The sequence below is a fragment of the Ananas comosus genome, linkage group 15, assembly GCF_001540865.1.
Source record: "Ananas comosus cultivar F153 linkage group 15, ASM154086v1, whole genome shotgun sequence".
NCBI lineage: Eukaryota > Viridiplantae > Streptophyta > Magnoliopsida > Poales > Bromeliaceae > Ananas > Ananas comosus.
In genome coordinates this window covers 1281471-1305396 of record NC_033635.1, presented here as the reverse complement: position 1 = coordinate 1305396, position 23926 = coordinate 1281471, and the positions used below count along the sequence as shown (strand labels likewise).

Sequence of the window (23926 nt, the reverse complement as noted above, 5' to 3'; positions counted from 1 at the left end):
GATCGGGTCGGAGTTTTCGGTGGGTGAGGCCCACCGAATTAAGCTCCAATGGATTTGGGCCAGCACGCACATGGCTTGCTTCTCTCTGCTTTTTCTCGTCATCTCGCTCGTCATCATCAATCATGAACTCTGTACTATGTTTCAAAAGGTTGTCAATCGTTTAGTGCACGGCACTGGGACCCAAAAAAAAAATGACATAAATTAAATATTGAATATGTTTGGGTGACGACGTCAATTTCGCCGTCTGGGACAGGTGGAAAGGTAGAAATGGATCGCAGCCTAAGAGTACTAAGCTATCCAGTCTAGTAGCCTACTGATGAGTCACGTAAAAGGTCATAAATAGTGTGATTTTTAGAAAGATTCAGCCGGATCCACTAATAACAGTCTATAAAATTAAATAATTGTCGAATTTTAGGGAGCAGTCTCTTCAACACAGCAAATCGGCACTGATATAATCAGTAGTGTTTTTTTTTTCTTTTCGCTCGCTCACTCTTTATCGTTTAATTCATCTGAAGTTAGTAGCGTGCTAATTTTTCCTCAAAAAAAAAAAAAAAAGAAAAAAAAAGAACTCGTCCTATTCAGGATAAATGGATTCACATACTTTTCTCATTCATGGTACCAGGACAGTGAAATTAAATTATCTAGTTAAAAAGAGTAAAACTATATCCACTTGGTTATTAGGATGGTACAAATGAAAGCTGTGGCCTCAAGAGCAATATACGAATCATAAATGATGGACCTCACAAACCGTATTAAAGAGGGAATCATTGCCGACGAGATTCTGCTCTCATTTGCTTCTAACTCTCGACTGTGCTGTCGATAATTCTTTTTTTTCTTTTTTCTTTTTTTAAGAGAGATAGGTAGCTTATTATCTGTTTCGTTTATTTCATTTAGAAGTAAACTTAGATGTAAATGTGAATCAACTAGGATTCGAATTTGGATCTCGGATACCAACCACCAAACCCTTTGCCACTTGAAGTTGAGTAATTTATTATACATATACAAACCTGCAAGATGACATGAATGTTACAATGTCGGATTTTCCGCATTGAATCTTAGTCCACACCGGTTGTATAGCATGAACCAGTAAAGGCACTTCAGAGAGTGAGTATTGCCGTGCGATTGTTCGTTCTACTTTATTCTTCTACTTCTCTTCTTTTCTTCTTTTTTTTTTTTTTTTAATCTTACTACAAAATAACAATTAAAAAGCGGATGACGAAGACTCAAATGTATACAGAAGTTGCTTGCTTTTACTCCTGTATAAATATGCTTCGTTAACAATTTCTTCTCTTTGGTTTTTATTTTTTTTCCTACTGTAAAAAAAATAAATTGCCAGTGTTCTTGAGTTATGATGTGCTGCTAAATTCAACTATAGTTTTTTTTTTTTTTTTTTTTTTTTTTTGAGATGAAGGTTGTATCAATCCACCTCGTTCTTTTCTTTTAGAAATAAACGCAACTAAAAATATAAAATAATTAAATTTCGAATTTAGAATCTCGAATATTAACCACCAAATTCTTTTCCACAAGTGGAAAGGACGGTCGGGTAAATTCAACTATAGTTAAAACTCGCATTTGTAGTTGTACAACTAACTTGATTTTCAGCCATCATTAAAAATAGGAAAAAAAAAAAAGAAAAAGAAAATTGAGACTTAAGTGGTGACAATGGCACTTGATAAACATTAATAAATAAAATGCTACCAATGATAACTCCATTTTATACACGATTGGATAATCCNTATTTAAAATTTTAATGTCATATTATTACATTTTGTAAGATTTTTATTTTCAGCCGTTGATTTTGAGCCCCTTCGTTCACTAGGCAAATGATATCGTAAAATCATAAAATTTATTTTCTAGGTACTTCAAATACTCTAGATCAAGTTTAACGGAGTCGATCGACGATTCGAAAATCGCAACATCGAAAACGAGCTGGAAGCACGGAAGGCTTCGTGCTTCTGATAGCATAGTAGCCTCACTCGCGTTATAAATATCAACATAGTAATAATATGTAAAGATAATTATGAAGAATATTTAAAGCATTTTCTTAAAGTTTAAAAAGGTTTAATAATGGAAATGGAATCCTTATCGATTTGTGTTACAAAAAGAGAGGTGCGTCGTGATCGGGTCGGAGTTTTCGGTGGGTGAGGCCCACCGAATTAAGCTCCAATGGATTGGGGCCAGCACGCACATGGCTTGCTTAAAGCTCTGTGCTTTTTCTCGTCATCTCGCTCGTCATCATCAATCATGAACTCTGTACTATGTTTCAAAAGGTTATCAATCGTTTAGTGCACGGCACTGGGACCCAAAAAAAAAATGACAGAAATTAAATATTGAATTTGTTTGGGTGACGACGTCAATTTCGTCTGGGATAGATGGAAAGGAAGAAATGGATCGTAGCCTAAGAGTACTAAGCTATCCAGTCTAGTAGCCTACTGATGAGTCATGTAAAAGATCATAAATAGTGTGATTTTTTGAAAGATCCAGCCGGATCCACTAATAACAGTCTATAAAATTAAATAATTGTCGAATTTTAGGGAGCGGTCTCTCTCAGCACAGCAAATCGGCATTGACGTAATCAATAGTGTTTTTTTTTTTTTTCTTTTCGCTCGCTCAATCTTTATCGTTTAATTCATCTAAAGTAGGTAGCGTGTTAACCTTTCCTCAAAAAAAAAGAAAAAAAAAAAAAACTCGTCCTATTCAGGATAAATGGATTCACATACTTTTCTCATTCATGGTACCAGGACAGTGAAATTAAATTATTAGTTAAAAAGAGTAAAACTATATCCACTTGGTTATTAGGATGGTACAGATGAAAGCTGTGGCCTCAAGAGCAATATACGAATCATAAATGATGGACCTCACAAACCGTATTAAAGAGGGAATCATTTCCGACGAGATTCTGCTCTCATTTGCTTCTAACTCTCGACTGTGCTGTCGATAATTCTTTTCTTTTTTTTCTTTTTTTTTTTTTTTAAGAGAGATAGGCAGTTTGTTATCTGTTTCGTTTATTTCATTTAGAAATAAATTTAGATGGAAATGTGAATCAACTAGAATTCGAATTTGGATCTCAGATACCAACCACCAAACCTTTTGCCACTTGCTTTAGGGACAGTCGATTATCGATAATTCATTGAGTTGAGTAATTTATTATACGTATACAAACCTGCAAGATGACATGGATGTTGCAATGTCAGATTTTCCGCATTAAATCTTAGTCCACACCGGTTGTATAGCATGAACCAGTAAAGGCACTTCAGAGAGTGAGTATTGCCGTGCGATTGTTCGTTCTACTTTATTCTTCTACTTCTCTTCTTTTCTTTTCTTTTTCAAAAAAATCTTACTACAAAATAACAATTAAAAAGCGGATGACGAAGACTCAAATGTATACAGAAGTTGCTTTCTTTTACTCCTGTATAAATATGCTTCGTTAACAATTTCTTCTCTTTGGTTTTTATTTTTTTTCCTACTGTAAAAAAAATAAATTGCCAGTGTTCTTGAGTTATGACGTGCTGCTAAATTCAACTCTAGATTTTTTTTTTTTTTTTTTTTTTTTTTTGAGAGGAAGGTAGTATCAATCCACCTCGTTCTTTTCTTTTAGAAATAAACGCAACTAAAAATATAAAATAATTAAATTTTGAATTTAGAATCTCGAATATTAATCACCAAGTTGATGGTCGGGTAAATTCAACTATAGTTAAAACACGCATTTGTAGTTGTACAACTAGCTTGATTTTCAGCCATCATTAAAAATAGGAAAAAAAAAAAAGAAAAAGAAAATTGAGACTAAGTGGTGACTGGTGACAATGGCACTTGATAAACATTAATAAATAAAATGCTACCAATGATAACTCCATTTTATACACGATTGGATAATCCCATTTACAATATAAGAAAGAGGTTATGTGAAGCTGAAAATCCTGAAGCAGAATATGGACTCACAAGTGCCTGTGTGCCGCATTTAGATGTACAATCCTCATAGGCATCAATGCCGCTTATAACATACACATTCTTCTCTATACGCTCTGTACTTTTCGGGTGCCAACCTAGTGAAGGAATTAGGCTATAGGAGTCCGAGCGCCTTCAGTTGTTGAATGTGCTCGGGTGGAAGGAGCGGTGGGCACCAATCTGCGCCCTCGCCGTCGACATCCTCCACGACATACTCCTGGAAGACATAAAACTTCCATTAGTTGAAATGAGCAAGCATTTCCGAGAACTGACATGCTGCAATGTGAGTGCCAGGCAAAAAATTGATTCTAGTGAAAAAGAATCTATATGTTACCAATCAATTGATAGCATGCCTGCAATCACTATAGAGCTTATCTACAACCTACTGGCGCTCAAGAAAACACTAATGTTTAGATCGGGCAAGAACGAAAACCCACCTCCTCCCAAAAGCCATCTTCCCAATCTCCCCCTTTATATGTTTTTGAGGATAATAAGGCCCGGGCAGCCTAGATGGCATATATAAGGAGAAAATTAGGGCCAGGATCTTAATCTATGTGGAAATGGTCCGGTTCTGGAGCTAGTGATAACAATGCCCAGGCTATTATTAGCCCTACCGGCATGGGATAAAGAACTAGTTGAGTCAAAGCCAATAAGCAAAATTAGTATGCTAGATATCTTATCTCAAGAACAAGCAATGAACTGTAACAGCAGATGTCGATGATATAATCGGAAAATTGGAAAGCCCAATATTTACTTTGGTTAGCATCCGCTTAGCAAGTATGTGATAATGCCGCTGCCAGATCCGCTGGCCTACCATAGTAGCCACAAGAACGCTATAGAAGATGCCGATAATCGTGAATAGCCCGAGCACGATCAATCCCATGATGAGCAACAATGGAAGCCCAGCTTCACCAGCTCCTCCTAGGCAACCACCACATTCGCCCGCTGTACTTGCACAGCCTTCGCAGCATGTGGCACAGTCGGTCCACATGCATAGAGTGCCAGGTAGATGGCAGTCTGCACACATTCTAATAACAATAGGGAGGAAATTGGAAATTCTTATAAGAAAAAAAAAAGAAAAAAAATATTCCAACTTGATAGTCAACATACAACCAAACTAAACATATACAAAGTTTGCCCATACCCTGGGTGACAACAACAAAGACATAACTCTCGGCACGGCTGCGCCAGATCATTGCGCACTCGTCGGTCGTAACAAGTTATGAAGCATCCTGACAACCCGAGCAAAGCAAAAAACAACAGCGCTCCTACAGTTGCCAGGATAATAAAGCATAAAATAAATCAGTGTCAATGTAGAAGGCATAATATAAAATTGCAAGGTTAATAAGTAAATAGAAGAGAGCAGCAAATCAAATTGGCACAACATGACAACTAACTGAAGCAGGGCAAAGTTCTGAAAGATAACAAGGACACGTGAAACACCAGGATAATCGATTCAAATGGTCAAAAATTTACAAAGAGAAAGGAAATATCCCTCGAGTCCTTTAGAAATGAACAGCAATGGATTTCCCCAAAAATAATGGATGCAATCGCACAAAACATTCTATATAATACAAGAAAATCTAATCTCTGCACTGTGAGTACCCATCCATACTGATCATGAGTGGCATGATTTTTGCAATTTCTACAGATTAGCTTATTTATTACCACAGAAAGTATTAAATACACTGCCTAGCCTGCCTCTCAAAGAAAAAGGGAACCATAAATAGTAACAAGGCGCATAAGGAACTATCATATCAGTCAATCAGCTTAGAAATTACCACATATGTAGTAGAAACTAACTTCACTGTCGAAACCCCAGGCCAACCGCAACCAATATTGTTGGTAGCTATCAATTAGGTATACCAGATATGCTAAGGATGAAATTACCTGAAAGTTTAGACATAAATGCTCATGATAGGTGGAAAATATGCAATACAAGGCAAGAAAAAAAAAACAAAAGTTCTCGTACATTCTCAGGAACTTAAGTTCATGTTCACACTCAGAAACTTACAAGTTGAACTAACATAAAGATAAACAATATATCTCTAGTAACGAAGAATCGGAACTTCAAAGTCCTCCATTTCCTGTCGGCATGGACATGAACCCTCAAGTAGTAAGGAGCCTTGCAGGTTGTGCAGTGGGCAAATGCAAAACCCTCCTGGAATACATAACAAGGCAATTAGAATAATGGTATAATCAAGTTAATATAATCTCATATGACAAACAATGAATAGTCACACAAAAATAAATACTGTACATTAACACAACCAAATGTTAATCACCAATTAAAGATACGAAGCAAACATATAACAAGCTAATGCAGTTTTGTGTGATGGGAAATGTACAGCATTCTGTTTTCACGAAAATAATGACCTTGAGTTGAATTATAATTGTTTAGGTCACTCCGCACATTGGTTCCTGTTAGTACCTTCACTCTACAAGCCAATTCCACGTAAAAACCATTCTTTAATTTTGAACCTCTAGATCAGTTTCATCTTGCAATCTTTCTTCTACATGCATACTTCACAACCCTGTGATAAATCACTTGAATGTTCCCAACAAACACTTCAAACTTTGTAACCAAATACAAAAAATGTAGCACAATCTCCTTATTTTACAGGTTAAACGGCCTGGTTGTGGGCTATGCAAGCAATCTAAATAAATAATTGAGTTTGAAATTGATCGTCATTGGAACGATAAGCGTACTTGACATGGAACGAAGTAAGAGAACCGCAATCACTTACCCTAACAGCTCGCCAATGATCGAGGCATTCGCGGTGGACATACTTGGAAGTACCCTTGCACTTGCACGGGGCGATAAAATCCCTACCTGAAATTCGCATCCAAAAGCAACAATTTCACCCCCATTTCACCTAGATCGGATGAATCGAAGGGGATCGGGGGGAAAGGGAGGTAGGTAAGTCACCGTCTGTTTCGAGGCAGATCCGGCACTGGAGCTGTCCCTCCTCGCCGGCTTCGAGGTCGATCTCGCCGGGCTCCGCCAGCTTCGCCGGAGCGATGAGAGGCGACGAGCTCCCCAGATCCGCCATGGGTCTCGAAAGCAGGGTCGCGGAGAGAGGATGAGAGTCGTCTCAGGGAAGAGGAAGAGGAAGAGGAGAGGAGGAGAAGGGATCCATGGATCCAAACCCTAGAACTCGAGATCGTCTCCTCGTTCTCTCCCCTCCTCTCTCTCTTCCTCGCTCCCTTCGGTCGGGAAAGGGGAGGAGAGAGAGAGAGCGAGAGGAACGCGGACACGGACTTGGCGCGTGGTGGTTGGGGGGCAGATAAAGAGAAATGGCATAGTGGTAGATAAACGATGGAGTAAGGGCAAACGAGCAGTGCTGTAGACGTTTTCTTTTTTTTAAAAAAAAAAAACGAGCTAGTTGGGTCGGGTCGCATTCGCGGCTGATCTGGCCTGTAAATTTAAATAGACCGGCCTAGTCCATTTAAATATTTTTCGAGATATTTTAGTACGATAAGCCCAATTTATAATGAGCCCAATAACCGGCCTCGTCTCGCTCTTCCTCTGCCTCAGCGACCCGGCGAAACCCAAACCCTAATCCCTCTTCTCGTCTCCTCCTCCCTCTCCTATACCCCGCATCCATGGGGAAATCGAGGAAGGCGAAGGCTCGCGCCCAAAATTGGAAGAACGAGAAGAGCAACGAAGTGTTCCTCAAGCCCCAGAAGCAGCCGCAGAAGCAGAAGCAGAAGCAGAAGCAGAAGCAGAAGCTGCGGAAGCAGCAGAAGCAGAACCCCATCCAGGACGAGGACCCCTTCCTGTTCGGAGGCGGCCCCAGTTCCTCCCCCTCCGACGACGGCGACGGCGCCGCCAACCCCGGCCGCATCCACGCGCTCCTGGAACCCTACACCAAGGACCAGCTTATCAGCTTCCTCGTCGACGCCGTCGCCGAGGACCCCGGCTTCCTATACCGCGTCCGCGTCGCCGCGGAGACCGACGTCGCCCACCGCAAGGTCTTCGTCCACGGCCTCGGCTGGGACGCCACGCGCGACACCCTCTTAGAGGCCTTCGAGCCCTTCGGCCCCGTCGAGGACTGCAACGTCGTCATCGACAAGGCCACAGGGCGCTCCAAGGGCTACGGCTTCGTCCTCTTCCGCACGCGCTCCGCCGCGGTCCGAGCCCTAAAGGAGCCCCAGAAGAAGATAAAGAACCGCCTCACCTCGTGCCAGCTTGCGTCCCTCGGCGGCCCTCCCGGCGGCGGCGGCGGCGCCGCCGCATCGGGCGGCGCGCATGGCGATACGGCTGGCCGGAAGCTCTATGTAAGTAATGTCCCCGCGGACGCGCAGGCGGATAAGCTCCGGGCGATGTTTGCGCAGTTCGGTGAGCTCGAGTCTGGGCCGTTCGGGTTCGACATGGCCACCGGGAAATCGAGGGGCTTCGCGCTCTTCGTGTACAAGACCCAGGAGGGGGCGAAGAAGGCGCTGGCGGAGCCCCACAAGATGTTCCAGGGCCGCCAGTTGCATTGCCAAATGGCAACCGATTCATCCCAGAAAGGAAAAGCCGCCTCCGCTGCCGCTGCCGCTGCCGCTCCCGCTTCTGCTGTTGCGCCAGCTGCTGCTCCCACGGTTCTCGGGCATCCCTCGCAGACCGCACTTGCAGCAGCGGCGGCAGCACAGAATCTCGCTCTGTATAGCCAGAACCCGGCCTACGCAGCCTTACTAGGGCAGAACCCGTTCCTTGCAGCAGCTGTTTATAATCCAGCAGCATTGGTGGGGCTTAATCCCGCCGCAGTGGCGGCGGTGAACCCGGCTGCTGGATTAGCTGCTGGTGCGCAGGGCCACGCAATTGGTGGAGTAGGGGGCGCGGTGGCTGGCGGGGGAGCGCCTTCAGTGCTTGGGTCTTATGGGTCGCAGGGAGCTGCAGCTTCCTTTCCCTATCAAGGGTCTCGGCTAGGGCAGTCATCATCTGCCAGGCCTAGCAGGTCTTTTGGGCCTTCATACATTTGGTAATCGATTTTGAATCTCATCATCTGATTACTATGGTTATTTTGATTTCCTTCGTGCTTTGGATTGATCCTTACTCTTTTTTATCAAATTTCTATGATTTTCCTTGGTTCTTTATGTTTTTTAGTCATTTTTTATTCTTTTATAATCATTTATAATTTCCTTGATTACCGCCGTTTCAGTTATGGATTTGCAACTTATCTTTTATATATATTTGTATCATGTGTCAAGAGGTTAAAGTTTTGGCAACCGTGTTTCCTTTTAGAAGTTGTGGGCCTTATTTGGCTTCTGCTTCTTAATCTCAAATCTGTATTCATCTCGGCACATCACATGAAGTCAATGAACCATTCTTTCAAAATAACTAGGCTGGAGATTTCCTAATGTAGATACTAGACTTGCTGCCACTCTGGATAACTGCTGCATTGGATATCTCCTATGTATATTATAACAGACAGAAGTGTGATTATAGTTGATGCAGTGGCTCAACTTTGGGGTTAGCTTGTATTTGAGTGAATAGATTAAAAGATTATGCAGACAAGTGCATTTGATTGTGTAGTTGATTGGCAACATTGGCATACAAGTGGGAACTTTTTGTTATCAATTTCTCCTTAATGCCTTACCAATCAATCTAGTAGCTCCTAGTTGTGGTCGTTAGTCTATCACCAAGTATTTCACGGTGTCTATCAAACATTCACAATAGCTGAGACTGTATGTGACATTCCCAAGACTTGACATAGTCTTATATAAAGGATATAACAAGATTAAACCTCTTGATCCGGTTATAACATTTTGAATAATAGTTAGACCCAAGAGATTAAGAAAGTTAAGCGTGCTAGAGCTATAGTAGATCTAGGATGGGTGACCCCCCTGGGAAGCTGGGCGTCACAGTTGCTACCAAAGCCAAATTACCAGCCGAAATTGTGAAATGAGTGTCGGTTGAGCCATAGTCATATAGCTGGCAGGATGCAGCTTCCCGGTTGACAATCGTTGTGGACGGTGTGCTGCTCCCTACAAGATCTACTAAGGCTTGCGAGATGAGTCTCACATCGCCTTGTTCTTGTGAGTGTGCTTGAGTTTGACGAAGACATCAGAGCTTAAAGGGGGGAGGAATGTGGTATCCCCGAAACTTGAAATAGTCCTATATAGAGGATTATAATAGGCTAAACCTCTTAACCCAACTATAATATTTTGGGTGATAGTTAGATCCAAGAGGTTAAGAACATTAAATGTGGTAGAGCTAGAGTAGTTCTAGGATGGATGACCTCCCCCCTGAGAAGCGGGGCAGCATACTGTATGTGTATTAACTCTGCAGTATTTCAAAATGTATGAGAAAAGAGTCGATGATACAATTTAAATGTACTTGTTTGAAGGGACTTTATTTAGATGAATTAACCTTTTTGTATATATTCTATTTCTGGAATTCTATTTCACAAGCTTTGCGGGAAATGATAGTTTGTTGTTGTTCTTTTTGTTTTTTTATTCTTCTTTATAGGTCCGTGTACATAAGCTTTATTTTTCACTTTGAATGATTTTTTTTCTTTTTTCTTTTTTTTTTTGATAATGCATATTTTTTATGCATTAATTCTTTTTATATGTTTACTAATTTACAGCTTATTTACTTTAGCATTTTAATCTGATACTTAAGTATTGTTTAAATTTTGAGAAAAATGTTTTATTCTATTGACTTGTGGTCCAGCCAGTTAATTCCATGGTTGGATCAATTATTTGGGTGACAATTCCTAGCTGGGTCAAGGCCATGTTCAGGTCTGATAACTATGGTTGTAACAAAGTAAGCTTGTATGTACTTTGAGTGGCTTGAAGAGGTGGTTGGTATGATAATGTTTCTTATCAGCAAGTTTGCTGTTTTGAAACTATGATCTTGCTACTTTGGTTTATTGGCACTCTTTAAAGTTACTGTCTCTTTCTGTCCGATCCTTCATATGACATTTGGTTTTATTTTGTTGTATTAGAATAAGCTGACATTTGATTCATATTCTTTCCAATCTTTGCTTACTAATTTAAAAGGACGGTTTGTGTATTTGAGGTAGAATGAAGTTTTGATGGGTTTTCTATATCTGCACGGTGTTGTTTCGCACTACGGAAATTCTGAGTCTTCCTACAAGATCTTCCTTTCTATAAGTTCCACAGTTTGTAGTGTTTGAATCATTTATCATTTAATGTATTTGAGCTCTGTTAGTTAAGTAACGAGAATATTTAGGATGAGTGAGTCGCAGGATTCAGTGTTGGATGCAATGTAATGTATGTCGTCAGTACATCTACTTTGCGTTTATTTATGTTCTTTTCATATTAATTTTGTGGGACCATCGATAGTTCTGTTTATTTTTGTTAATCTAATTGGCTACTGATTCACAGAGATATTGAAGCAGAGTCTAAGAAAGAAGTTGGATGCACTCAAGGGTGTTTCTTCGTGGCTCCATTACACATGGATGGACCTATATTTTGGTGCGCCCATCAACTTTTACACTACTTTTTTGTTTTTGTTTTTGTTTTTCTTTTTGCTTTTTTTTTTTTCCCGTGCTTGATCGAGTACATTTAGCAGACTGGTGGAGTTCCATGTTTTTAAGTTTGCTTACTACGACAAAACGTATTAAGCAGTTATTTTTTATCNATTGGCTACTGATTCACAGAGATATTGAAGCAGAGTCTAAGAAAGAAGTTGGATGCACTCAAGGGTGTTTCTTCGTGGCTCCATTACACATGGATCGACAAGACTAATGGTGCGCCCATCACCTTTTACACTACTTTTTTTTTTTTTTTTTTTTTTTTTTTTTTTTTTTTTTGTTGTTCCCGTGCTTGATCGAGTACATTTAGCAGACTGGTGGAGTTCCATGTTTTTAAGTTTGCTTACTACGACAAAACGTATTAAGCAGTTATTTTTTATCAGATCCAGCTTTTATATCTGTATTTCACAGTTGATATTAAAAAGTACTTTCTGCCATTTCACGAGTTAGCTTTTCATATCTTTTATTATTTTATTTTTTTTCAAATAAATGTTTCTTTGGCTTTAGTTTGTTACATCTTGAGTATCCAGATTCAATGTATTTTGCTGTTTAATATTTGCTTCAGAAAACGTTTCTTACCATTTTTTTGTTCTTTTCCATATTGATTTTTCGATTCATTTGTGATGATAAATGCATTGTTTGTCCTTTCTTTCTTTTTTTTCCCTCCACATTCTTTCTGACAGATTTTGATGTCTGCGGCATTGCATTGTACAAATTACAATCTTATTAGCTTATCTATCATCCCGTTACTGGTACAGTTGCATTTTCAAATTTTTAAATTCATGCATACCTTCATTGTAGAAAATTTTCTTCCACTCCGGTGGCTCCATTTTCTCTTTCTTTCTTTCATTTTTCACATATTTTCATGCTTTACTCTGCATGGGAACAATTTCATTGCAAGTTTCGCCAATGAATCTATGGATTATTATGGATTTGGATTTAGCATTTTTTTTCTATTTTTCTTGTCTAACCATCCAAGTGAAACTGATTGGATCTGGACTTGTTTGATTGAATTGTAGGGGGGAAAAAATTAGCTCTGTATATAAATGTTAATGAGAGGGGAGCATTTTTTTTTTAATTTTTTTTTTTTTTAAACCCTTCTGGGCGCGGTGGTTGGTAGGCAGCTGTACCTGTTTGTAAGGATGGTTGAAGCATATCTGTCAGTTTCATTATCGTTTTAGACTTTTAGTATGGTAAATTGCCTCGTTGGTCTCTAACATTGGTGAGTGTTTCTGTTTCTGTCCTCAATCGTTTAATTTTAACCCTGCTCTTTATGTTCATTATTATTATTTGTTTTCGATCAATCGCTTCTAATAAAAAGAATCTGTCAAAGTTAAAGCCGCGATCACGCAATGCAAGATTTGGTAAGCTTCGTTGTCGACGTGACAAATACGATTTGACATTGATGCGATAATTAACATTCGAATTAACAGAACATCTTCGAAAACGCCTTGGATCCGAATGTTTGGCCACCCGAAGTGAGGCTCGAAGCCAATGCTGGAATTTACCCGGGCCTCTTCTAACAAACAACTTGTGCAATTTTGGACCTGGGCTCAGGCATAAAAGATATGTTTCATTCAACCGATCTGTCTCTGAGAGTGAGAGGCAACTGTTCAAATGATGTTATTTGGACCCGTCTTTTTCCCATAAATCAAGTTGACATGTCAAGATCAATTTAACAGCACCATAAAAGAACCAAGGCTATCACATACCACCTCGACGCTCACCTCAAAAAGATGGAGCATTCGCATATTCCTTAGCCCTTGTACATCCCTTGGTGCTGCAGGGGAGCGAAAACTCGTCAAACTGTTATTGCCGAACCAGTAGACCTTCACATCCCCGACATGGCATAGTCCATCGCATCCACGACAAAATCTGCACAAATAGGGGATTGAAATCGGAGTGAACTGCGTACTCGAAAGTGCGTGTAGATAAAATACCCAGTAATTATTCCTAGTATTTACAGAATGACTTGTGGAAAGAACCTGCATCTGCTTTGGTAAAGCACATTGGTGGTTTTATTCTAAAGACATTTCCATGCAGACCCCCTTTACCAACCAGCACTCCAAGATCTAAAAACAAGAACAAAAAATAAATATAAATATAAAATGCGCGCAAGAAAGTTTTGCATGTGTGAGACGAGAGAGAGAGGGCGAGAGAGGTTGGCATTACCTTTGAGCTTCTCAAACAATACCGCGGTCTCTGCCTTGGCAGGTGTTTTCTCTTTCCTATCAGTTACAAGTTCCACTCCCAGCATCAATCCCCTGCCTCTGACGTCTCCGATAACTAAAAGGAAGACAGCAGTTATTTCATAACATATCGCACTCAGAACTAACAACTCAGGCAGGAACAGGAAAAACAAATCAACAAAATACTGAGGAAAGAACAAGAATATGGGGAAAATATCAGATTAAATAAACAGGGAAGGGTTTGAGAGAAACTACTTTCATGCTTCTGCTGAAGAGATTTTAGTCTTTCTATGAGGTGAGAGCCGACATCTGCACAATGTGCTTGCCTTTTTTCCTTGTCAAGAACGTTAAGCACGGCTAGTCCACCAGCAGAGCACACAGGGTTCCCGCCGAATGTGTTGAATTGAATCTTTTGCGACATCACTTGTGCAATCTCAGGAGTTGTGACCACTGCTCCTAGTGGTAGACCATTTCCAATACCCTGCAACAACAACAAGAGAAATAATAGTATCATGAATCTATTTTAGTAGAATGATTTGGTCCAGCTGAAGCTTTTCTAGAACTGTTGTTTGAGTGAAGCTGCTTCATAACAGCTGCTCTATCAAAGGTTCCCCCAACATCTTCCCATTATAGCAAGAGCGGAAGTTTTAAATTGAAGGTTTCGCTTTTGAAGCTCAAAAGCTCATTTCAACTTCTTTCTACAACAAAAGTTTCAAACTTATTGCTTGCCAAATGCTTGGCTGCTATTTCTTGAAGTAGAGAAGTTACTGTAGAATCTGGCCCAAAAATGAACTTACTTTTACATTTCACGTACTTAATTCACATATTTCATGAGTTTTAGGGTAGACGAGGTATATTGCGGAAACAAGATACCTTTGCCATTGTGACGATATCTGGGATCACATCCTGTGTCTGAAATCCCCAGTAGTGGCTTCCCGTGCGGCCAAAGCCACTCTGAACTTCATCAGCTATGCAAACACCACCAGCGTTGCGCACTTTATCATACACTAATTTCAGGTAGCCAGGAGCCAGCTCAACTGCGCCTCCAACACCCTATTAAACATTTAGAGAGAGTTTAAAGGCTTGTCAAATAGCATTATCGAAATAGTGAATATAAGGCACTTCTTTACAAACTTCACTGCTTAGACCTGAAAGGTTTCTGCAATAAATCCAGCAACTCTCCCAGGAGTACCATAGGCAATGTGGTCTTCGACTTCTTTGGCATAACGTACTGCATCAGAGCCAAAGGCTCCACGGTATGGATTGGGATCCATGACATGATGAATCTCACCCTGTAACAGTAGTCGATCGAAAAACATGAACGAGTCTACATCAACAAGAAGCTGCATATAATGCAAGAATCCGTTTCATAGCCATGTGGAAAGAACAGGGGCAATTTCTCATAAACAGGTGCTCTTCATAAAATTTTTGTCTGCCAATGTCAAACGAATATTTGCCAAAAATATTCTTCTCCATGTCTCATTTATTTAGTATCGAAACTAAAGCCGAAACTAGGTGCATCATTTCATTATATAAATCTACCTTAAATTTCCAAAAAAAAAAAAAAATCAACCTGAGGAATTGGGTATTTCCATGTATGCAAAGCTGTCAATCCTATGGTTCCAGCACTTCCACCATGATATGCATTTCTCAAGGCAATCATACTTAAATTACCAGTATACAGTCGAGCCATCATCATAGCTAATTCATTTGCTTCAGTCCCGGAATTGACAAAATAAACAACCTGCAATTCCCCAGAAAATAGCAAGCATAAAAAGATATTTATTCATATAAAGTATGCAGCAATTAATCTGCAATAAGATTTCATTTAAAACCGGTGGATACTGTTAGTTTAAACAAAATGAGAAGGTATGCTGGAGAAGCAATAAAGCTTATTTCCTGCAGAACATATATTAGAGTTATGCATGTATCAAGTACTTGTACCAATTAAAGCCAACAGGACTTCATTACTAATTTCTGAATTGATGAAAGCATAGTTTTTTATCATATTCTTCCTGGTAAATTACTTCCTCCAGAGAGCCATCGTACTCGTAATAACTCTCTTGTGGTACAAACTGAACAAGAATTTTTTTTTTTTTTTTTCATTTGTCAAATCAGCATAGAATTAGTAAGAAAAGGCTAGCAAAATATAAAAATATCATACCTTTAGGTTCCCTGGCATTTTTGATGCCAATGCTTCGGCAAACTCAACAATAGCATGGTGCAAGTATATCGTTGTAGTATGCTGCAGAAGCTTTGTCTGTTCCACCACAGCATTAACCACATCGGGATGGCAATGGCCGCAAGACACCGTTACTATACCAGCGAAGCAGTCAAGATAACGCTTTCCATTTTCATCGTAAAGATACTGCATCTTCCCTTCAACAATATTGAGCTGTGCGAAGGGGAAGTGAGATTAGGCTACAGCACAAATCACTTGTGAAGCATTTAAATTCTACAGTAAGAGAGGTATTAAAGTGAAAGGAGGGGGGGGAAATTAGCAATTGAGAAAAAGAAAAAAATAACCAAATCAAAGTAGTCAACGGAAAAAATGGTAGTTAATAGCGCAGTGATCTACAAAGTTAATTTCTTTATAAAACTTGTTGTATAACGTCAGAGGTTTTGAACTCCCAATTCTTCTGATCAAGCGCTTCTGAACAAATCAAATAAAGCAACATATGATTCAGAGTTCTAGATTCAGATTACTCAGTTGGTCTTAACCCCTCAAAACAAAAATTGAAGCTGAAACTCGAAACCAATCCCACGGAAATCTTCTCCTAGTGATGAAAAACTCAACCTTTTCTTCTGGAGATTCTTCTGTAGCAAATAAGTAATATGCGGTAACAGGTTTCACCTGTTTTCCTAGGTTAATAAAAATCTCATTTGTCCAAAAAAGGAAAAGCGAAGGAAAAGCGAAAAGCCCAACTTTTTTTATCAAATGGTTTCCCCACAACCAGGTCAATTAAAATCTCCACAAGTAACTCGAAATGCAAACTCTTTCATCCGGATAAACTACTTCTATCCGACCATGCAGCGGCGGATTCAAAACCCTAGCATCCAATCTCAAGCTACAGGGGAGAGAGAGTACTACTAATCACCGGGTTTTGGTAGTAGTAGAAGAGGGACGGTCCGAGAAAGGTCTTCCTCTTGCGGAGTATCTCGTCGCCGGAGATCCCCGCGTAGGATGAGGCGCTCCGCCTCCGCCGCCGCCGATCGGGTGCCCCTCCGCCACAGCTCTCTGCGGAGGAACATGGCGTACAGGATCAACGGGATTAGGGCTTGTGTGTTCGTTCGTGCTCGTGATCGGACTATCGGAGTAGAGAGAGAGAGAGAGAGAGAGAGAGGAGCGGAGGCGAAAGTCGACGATTTTGACGTTATTAGACCATGACGTGGAAACCAAATATTTTAATTTTGATGATCAAATCAAATATTAAAGCTGTGCTGGAGATTCGTGCGCCTGGACCCGGACCAGGAAAAACGTCGGGCCAGGTTGTGATTATAATAATTGCTCGTATACATAGAATCAAATAACATATTTTATTTTAACTTGAAAATTTGAAAAAAATAAAAATAAAAAATACTTTTGGAAAGTATTGCTTGTTTGTGAGCGATTCTCTACAGCTCCCAATGAGTGAAAAAACTAGCTTCAATTTATTCTGTCGTTAATGAGCGGCGTAATGGCTCCACAAATTTTATACATAAGATTACAAAATATGCATTGATCATTTGTAAATAAAATTATAATTTTTAGATAAATTTGGCATCGTCGCAATAAATCTCGTTCTCAACCAAATTTTGCCAGAATGTTAATAAGAGAGGAGTGTTATCAAATTAAAATCAGAATCAAAGAGACTCAAAGCGATCTATCTAACTCAATTCATTGGATAATCCATTCGATATAAATATACATTATATAGAATTAGACTATCATACTACCGATAGTATCAAATGCTTAATAATATTAGATTTTAATCTTTAAATGAAGAGATGTGCAGTTAGAATAATAATGATCTTCTATGATTGAATAGATAGTTAGTTGAATAGTATTATTGAACAGGTAGAAATTAATAGTGAAAAACTCGATAACACAAAGCAATTGGTATTATAAATAGTATAGTAACCAGACTCGTATTATTATATTATATAAATAATAATAACTTGTTACATATTAATCCAAGTGAACCGCACTGAATCAATTATCTATTCGGTTTGATTCAATTTGATTCACCTCCGAACTTGGGTTGGGTTCGCTCTCCCCGAAACCGAATCCAAACTTCGAGCGAGACCCGCGGCTTGTTTCCAGCGAACGAACAACTGCCACGTGGCTCGGCACTCGAACAGCCCCGCGATTCTCCCCCGCTCTCCACTCGCGTCACGGAATCTCTTCCCTCCACGACCCGACGCTGCTTCTTCTTCCTCGATCCTAGCCCTAACCCTAATTCCCCGCAACCCTCGCTTCTCCCCCTCCTCTCCTTCGATCGGGATGAGCACCTTGAGATCGATTGCCCGCCCCCACAGCGCCGTCTCCTCCTTCATCTACTGCTACCGCGGCTACGCCCGTCTAGGGTTCGCACCCTCCGCCCGAAACCCTAACGTCCGGATCCCCTCCCCCTCTACCTCGTCTTCTTACCTGCACTCTGCTTTCGTCCTCGACTTCGATCTCACGGGGGCGGCGACTGCGTCCAGATCCGGCCAAAGGAGGACTCTCACGAGGGTTTCCAATTGGAATTCGGAGAAATCTCCCTACGAGACCCTCGGTAATCCTCTGCAGTGATGGATTTTTGTGTTATCAGTCTCAATTATGCGAATTAGTGCAGGGCAACATATCAAATTTTGATTTTTGTCGAGCTTTGAAATGCTTCGAAGCTAAAAGTAAGTTTTTTTTTTGTCCGTGTGTAGAGCTGGAAAGAGATGCTGATGAAGAGAAGATAAAATCTGCGTACAGGAGATTGGCCAAGTTTTATCACCCTGATGGTTTGTTCTATCTCTATCCTTCAGATCTGGAGAATTTTTCATATTGGATTGTTCATTAATTTCTATTTCTAGCGTAGTATTAAACTCGTAGTTTCTTTAAAAGGATCAAAGTATTTTGAATCGCTATTGTGTTGTTGTTCCTGAACAATTTTTTTTTGTGTAAATTAAGTTGTTGGTGCATCTTATGATGGGGTGAAAATGGTCTAATTATATCTTTTGAAGCATATTATATTGTGTTTTCAAGTTCTGAGATCATCTTTTACTCTTTCAGCCACTGATCTGCTTCGTGCTGTTGACGAAGTTAATAGTTATCTTCATATGATAATTGCGTTGAGGAATTATTTGTAACTGGGATGAATGAAAGAAATGTCATATTTGTCATAGCTGTCTGATACAATTTCCATGTGCAGTATTCTGGCTAGTAGTATCCTTTTCCAGGTTTCTATTCGGGCCAACTGCCTCTTCTTGAGATTTTGTTATGAAAGACTCAGTCGTAAGACCGATATAAACATTGATGCTGTCTAATCAATTTCTTCAAGGGCAATATGCCTTCGTATGGCATACTGAAAAGTTTTGCTCGAGCACTGGGAAGCAATTGAATTTCTAACTTGATTCTTCTGTAATATTGTATATATCTTTTCTCCTCATCAGCTCATACCTTCGCTGAGATGTCTCTGTTTTCTTTTTTCAAAGAAAACATAAGAAACTTAAACTCTTCTTATTTCGGTGTATGCCCCCTATAGGTTTAATGCTTGGCTGATTGTTCTGCTGCTGCAGTGTATAACGGTAGGGGATCTCTAGAGGAAGGTGAAACCGCTGAAGCTCGCTTTATCAAAATTCAAGCAGCTTATGAGCTTTTGATAGATGTGGAAAAGCGAAGGCAATATGACAGAGATCACCGAGTCAATCCACTGAAGGTATTTTTATTTTGTCCTTGGTCTTTTACTGATGTCAATTAATCTTAAAATATAGTAATTGTTTGACATGTTAATTTCTTGTATCTTACATAGCTGGGTTTCATATTTATATATTTTGTCGTGAATTCCTCGACGTCTGTAAGCCTTGTAATGACGAATTCCTATCAGCATTGGAAAATTGGTGAAAATCTGTAATCATATTTGCTATTGCATATGTAGATATGATTCTTTGACTGCCCTGCATAGACCACATCTCTTTTTAAGCTATTCCCAGAGAGCCATTCATTCATCTGTTTTTCTTTTTTTTTTTCAACTGATCCCCCAATTTTTGTCTTTGTAAAAAACCTAATTTCTCATTTATTTTTTGGTTTATTTCAGGCTTCTCAGGCATGGATGGAATGGTTAATGAAAAAGCGAAAAGCTTTTGATCAACGGGGAGATATGGCTATTGCGGCCTGGGCTGAGCAACAGCAGCGTGAGATGAATCTCCGTGCTCGCCGCCTCTCTCGTTCAAAGGTGTTATATTACTTGCTCTATTCGCCTTGTGTCCACTATGCTTCTTTGATTCGTAGTTTTATTACTTTACCTGATTGTTGTCTTATTGGAGTACGTAGATGCATCAGTGGTTTATTAGAGCATAGTTGAACCACAAGCACTGAGAGTCGTGATGTCCTGATATTCCTTTTAATGAAAATTTTATAACCACTAATTTTGTTATCTTTATTTTGATGCATACATATGAGGTGCCATGAATTAAAAAAGAAAAAATCAAATTTATTTAAATCATGCACTTCTTTTTCCTATTTCAGATCGATCCCGAGGAAGAGAAGAGGATATTGGCCAAGGAGAAGAAGGCATCGATGGAGTACTTCTCCAGTACATTGAGGAGGCATACTCTTGTTTTGAAAAAGAGAGATTTAATGCGGAAAAAGGCGGAGGAGGACAAGAAAAAGGTCATTACTCAACTTCTAGCCGCAGAAGGACTTGAGCTCGACACCGACGACGACGAAGCTGCCTGAGATATTTACTAAATGTTGAATTATTCTTTGTACATAGAAATTCTCTTCGGTTGATGTTTAAAATCAGAAAATTCAACAGAAGAGCCCAAATCTGTATTATTATTATTTACGTCGGTGTATATTTGTTCCGATGGAAAGAAAATATTCCAAAAATGTTATGTTTCTGCTCTTTAATGTCAGAAGAATTTTTTAATTTTATGTGAAGTTTTATTCGACGTCGATTCTATTTTCTTGTCCAAATTGTAAATGGAAATTTACAGGGGATCATGTTACTTAGTGCGATTAGTGTTTCATAAATTATTCCACTGTGCTTCTTGGTGTTCTTTTGAAATTTTGGCAGATACAAAGAATACAATTTACAAGGTTGTATACCTGGATATTTACAGATTCTGCTAAATTGTGCTCTAAACATTTGTCCTAACAAAATAAGTTGGGAAAATTATGGGAAAACATGAGCAGTTGAGATTAATCAAACATTTAAAAGAATCTGTTAACGAATCTAATTCATGTTTAGTAATAAAACTTTCTCCCAACTTTCATCAAAACTAAAAAACATCTAAAAAAGAACCATGTTGAAAATATATTCTTAAAAGTATCCGCATCATCAAAGCAACACATTTAAAAGGCGGCGTTACTGGCGTAGTATATATACAGTTAAAATTAAATAAATGGAAAATAAAATAATTAGGGGAAAAAAAAAAGATCCGTTTGGGATCGGGGTTTTGAACCCGACGTGAATCGAACACGCAACCTTCTGATCTGGAGTCAGACGCGTTACCATTGCGCCACGGATCCACTTGGCTTAACTGTGATTTATAATTATATATATATATTAAAAATAAGATACCTTTTTTTCCCAATTTTGTTCACCTTATGACAACTTCTATATTGTTTTAGGTGCATTATTATTTCCACCAATCATATTATGCAGCACAAACAAAAAATTGTATTTTCATCGACAACATCGTATCATCTTACTCTTGGGATAGTATTAAGACACAATGTATTGAGGAAGTGAAGAATATGTGATAACAGAAGCATAAATTGCGTATCATAGCTAATACTTTGCTTGTAATTGCAATGCGAACTAGCTTCAACGTAGAATGAAATTACATAAGCAAACTATAGTCATGTTTACTTAAATAAGGATGATAACAAGATCACAAAAAATATAAGTTAATTGATAATAATTATCAATCGAATATTACTAATATCTTCCTTAATAAGCACTAAGTGGTGCGCTTTACGTGTGGAGAATGCGATAGACGACTAAAACGGGCAACGAGGTGACACGTGGATAAACCGACAAACCGTAGCAATGAATTCACTGAGAAATGCCGCATCATAGTCAAATATTTTCTTCCTACTTTTTAATTCTCGATACAGTAATATTTTTACGTTTCAGTGTATCTCACTCGGCATTCTTTTTTGGAGCCTGCTTACGTCATCATCTTACTGGAAAGCATGGCCTAAAACACGTGGCACTCATCGAAGGGTACGTCTAAGGAGAGAAAGATATATGCTGTTGTGGATTCACCATCAGTATATTTTGCTTCATACGTAGTAACAAGACAGTGTCAAAGTAAGAAACTTATTGAAGCCGCAAAAAGAAGGTGCCAAAAAATTTTCAGTACATATTGAGAGGGTGCGGCTTAAATCAAATCTTCACAATGAATGCCTTTTAATCTTTTGAATCTTTAAATTCATGGTTATGGCATCGCAAAACTAACACATAGAGATGGAAGTTTAAGTTGAGAGACACAAGAGAGAGAGAGAGAGAGAGAGAGAGAAAGAGAGAGAGAATTATCTCATTAACAAATAATGGAATACATAGAAATTTCTTCAGATGACTCCAGTTCTAAGGTAATATTTCAAGTTTTCTAGGATGTCTATAGAAGTTTTTAACTTGTGTAGACTAGCCAAAGTTTTAAAGGAGATTTTCAAATTTGATTTTTGAAGTCTTTTTTTTTCTCTTTTGTTGATAATTACCAAGTCTAGCTTTTGCCAACTATTCGTGTACATCTCTCCATTTTTTACTGGGCTAAGAGATCACAAATTTCAAGTTAGGTTTGTGTGTGCTTGTCCATCAGGCTCTCTATATCTATCTTTCAATAACCTGCATTAGAACCAAGTAATTCGTTTCCTTTTCTTTTACATATATATATATATATATAGAGTGCGGCTAGGATGCTTATGGAAGTACGGAGGGCTCCGTGCTTCCACTTTGTTTTCGATGTTCGGACTTTCGAATCGACGATCGGCTCCGTTAGACTTGATCTAGAGTATTTGAAGTATCTAGAAAATAAATTTTGTGATTTTTCGATATCATTTGCCTAGTGATCGAAGTGGCTCAAAATCAACGGCTAAAAATAAAAATCTTACAAAATATGATGATATCTTCTGAACAAATCAAATAAAGCAACATATGATTCAGAGTTCTAGATTCAGATTACTCAGTTGGTCTTAACCCCTCAAAACAAAAATTGAAGCTGAAACTCGAAAGCAATCCCACGGAAATCTTCTCCTAGTAATAAAAAACTCAACCTTTTCTTCTGGAGATTCTTCTGTAGCAAATAAGTAATATGCTGTAACAGGTTTCACCTGTTTTCCTAGGTTAATAAAAATCTCATTTGTCCAAAAAAGGAAAAGCGAAGGAAAAGCGAAAAGCCCAACTTTTTTGATCAAATAGTTTCCCCACAACCAGATCAATTAAAATCTCCACAACTAACTCGAAATGCAAACTCTTTCATCCGGATAAACTACTTATATCCGACCATGCAGCGGCGGATTCAAAACCCTAGCATCCAATCTCAAGCTACAGGGGAGAGAGAGTACTACTAATCACCGGGTTTTGGTAGTAGTAGAAGAGGGACGGTCCGAGAAAGGTCTTCCTCTTGCGGAGTATCTCGTCGCCGGAGATCCCCGCGTAGGGCCGCGGCTGGTGGTCGAAGGGCGGCGGCGCCGGCGGCGCGCCGCCGGCGAGGCCACGGCGGAGGATGAGGCGCTCCGCCTCCGCCGCCGCCGATCGGGTGCCCCTCCGCCACAGCTCTCTGCGGAGGAACATGGCGTACAGGATCAACGGGATTAGGGCTTGTGTGTTCGTTCGGGCTCGTGATCGGACTATCGGAGTAGAGAGAGAGAGAGAGAGAGAGAGGAGCGGAGGCGAAAGTCGACGATTTTGACGTTATTAGACCATGACGTGGAAACCAAATATTTTAATTTTGATGATCAAATCAAATATTAAAGCTGTGCTGGAGATTCGTGCGCCTGGACCCGGACCAGGAAAAACGTCGGGCCAGGTTGTGATTATAATAATTGCTCGTATACATAGAATCAAATAACATATTTTAACTTGAAAATTTGAAAAAAAATAAAAATAAAAAAACCTTTTGGAA

General features: G+C 39.4%; 4 protein-coding genes and 1 non-coding gene across 7 annotated transcripts; 2 read left to right on the top strand and 3 right to left on the bottom strand.

Moving 5' to 3' along the window:
- On the bottom strand, nt 3811–7153 carry LOC109721249. 2 transcript variants are annotated; one of them, XM_020248739.1, is made up of 8 exons: nt 6875–7153; nt 6693–6778; nt 5960–6106; nt 5727–5835; nt 5090–5213; nt 4700–4973; nt 4383–4451; nt 3811–4162 (listed from the first exon to the last, which is right to left on the bottom strand). In XM_020248739.1, the coding sequence occupies exons 1-8, from the start codon at nt 6996–6998 to the stop codon at nt 4061–4063; spliced, it is 1035 nt and encodes a 344-aa protein (XP_020104328.1). In that variant the 5' UTR covers nt 6999–7153; the 3' UTR covers nt 3811–4060. The 2 variants fall into 2 exon arrangements, with proteins under 2 accessions (XP_020104328.1, XP_020104330.1); XM_020248741.1 differs by lacking the exon at nt 4383–4451 and having other exon boundaries at nt 6875–7149.
- Nucleotides 7459–11436, top strand: LOC109721248 (UBP1-associated protein 2B-like). The gene is made up of 2 exons (XM_020248738.1): nt 7459–8912; nt 11284–11436. Coding segments are annotated over exons 1-2 (1362 nt in total). The 5' UTR covers nt 7459–7551; the 3' UTR covers nt 11285–11436.
- On the bottom strand, nt 12971–23688 carry LOC109721279 (alanine--glyoxylate aminotransferase 2 homolog 1, mitochondrial-like). Of its 2 annotated transcripts, XM_020248789.1 has the most exons (10): nt 23437–23688; nt 16720–16779; nt 15786–16016; nt 15195–15365; nt 14770–14913; nt 14495–14674; nt 13877–14102; nt 13605–13718; nt 13418–13504; nt 12971–13307 (listed from the first exon to the last, which is right to left on the bottom strand). In XM_020248789.1, exons 1-10 carry the CDS (start codon nt 23593–23595, stop codon nt 13264–13266), a joined length of 1416 nt encoding a protein of 471 aa, XP_020104378.1. In that variant the 5' UTR covers nt 23596–23688; the 3' UTR covers nt 12971–13263. The 2 variants fall into 2 exon arrangements, with proteins under 2 accessions (XP_020104378.1, XP_020104379.1); XM_020248790.1 differs by lacking the exon at nt 16720–16779 and having other exon boundaries at nt 23377–23688.
- Nucleotides 17952–20695, top strand: LOC109721281 (meiotically up-regulated gene 185 protein-like). Its single transcript, XM_020248791.1, has 5 exons — nt 17952–18378; nt 18521–18595; nt 19373–19512; nt 19891–20028; nt 20322–20695. The coding sequence occupies exons 1-5, from the start codon at nt 18105–18107 to the stop codon at nt 20529–20531; spliced, it is 837 nt and encodes a 278-aa protein (XP_020104380.1). The 5' UTR covers nt 17952–18104; the 3' UTR covers nt 20532–20695.
- TRNAW-CCA lies at nt 21255–21326 on the bottom strand. The gene has a single exon. It is a non-coding gene; the product is annotated as a tRNA-Trp (tRNA).

Coding starts and splice junctions, on each gene's coding strand:
- LOC109721248 (XM_020248738.1), top strand. CDS start 7,552: ATGGGGAAATCGAGGAAGGCGAAGGCTCGCGCCCAAAATTGGAAGAAC.
- LOC109721249 (XM_020248739.1), bottom strand. CDS start 6,998: ATGGCGGATCTGGGGAGCTCGTCGCCTCTCATCGCTCCGGCGAAGCTG. Junction 5,836..5,959: donor TCTTTATGTTAGTTCAACTT/GTAAGTTTCTGA, acceptor CTAAACTTTCAG/GTAATTTCATCCTTAGCATA. Junction 5,214..5,726: donor TAGTTTCTACTACATATGTG/GTAATTTCTAAG, acceptor TGGCAACTGTAG/GAGCGCTGTTGTTTTTTGCT.
- LOC109721281 (XM_020248791.1), top strand. CDS start 18,105: ATGAGCACCTTGAGATCGATTGCCCGCCCCCACAGCGCCGTCTCCTCC. Junction 18,596..19,372: donor CAAGTTTTATCACCCTGATG/GTTTGTTCTATC, acceptor CTGCTGCTGCAG/TGTATAACGGTAGGGGATCT. Junction 20,029..20,321: donor GCCGCCTCTCTCGTTCAAAG/GTGTTATATTAC, acceptor TTCCTATTTCAG/ATCGATCCCGAGGAAGAGAA.
- LOC109721279 (XM_020248790.1), bottom strand. CDS start 23,595: ATGTTCCTCCGCAGAGAGCTGTGGCGGAGGGGCACCCGATCGGCGGCG. Junction 14,675..14,769: donor TTATTGCAGAAACCTTTCAG/GTCTAAGCAGTG, acceptor AATGTTTAATAG/GGTGTTGGAGGCGCAGTTGA. Junction 14,103..14,494: donor ATATCGTCACAATGGCAAAG/GTATCTTGTTTC, acceptor TTGTTGTTGCAG/GGTATTGGAAATGGTCTACC.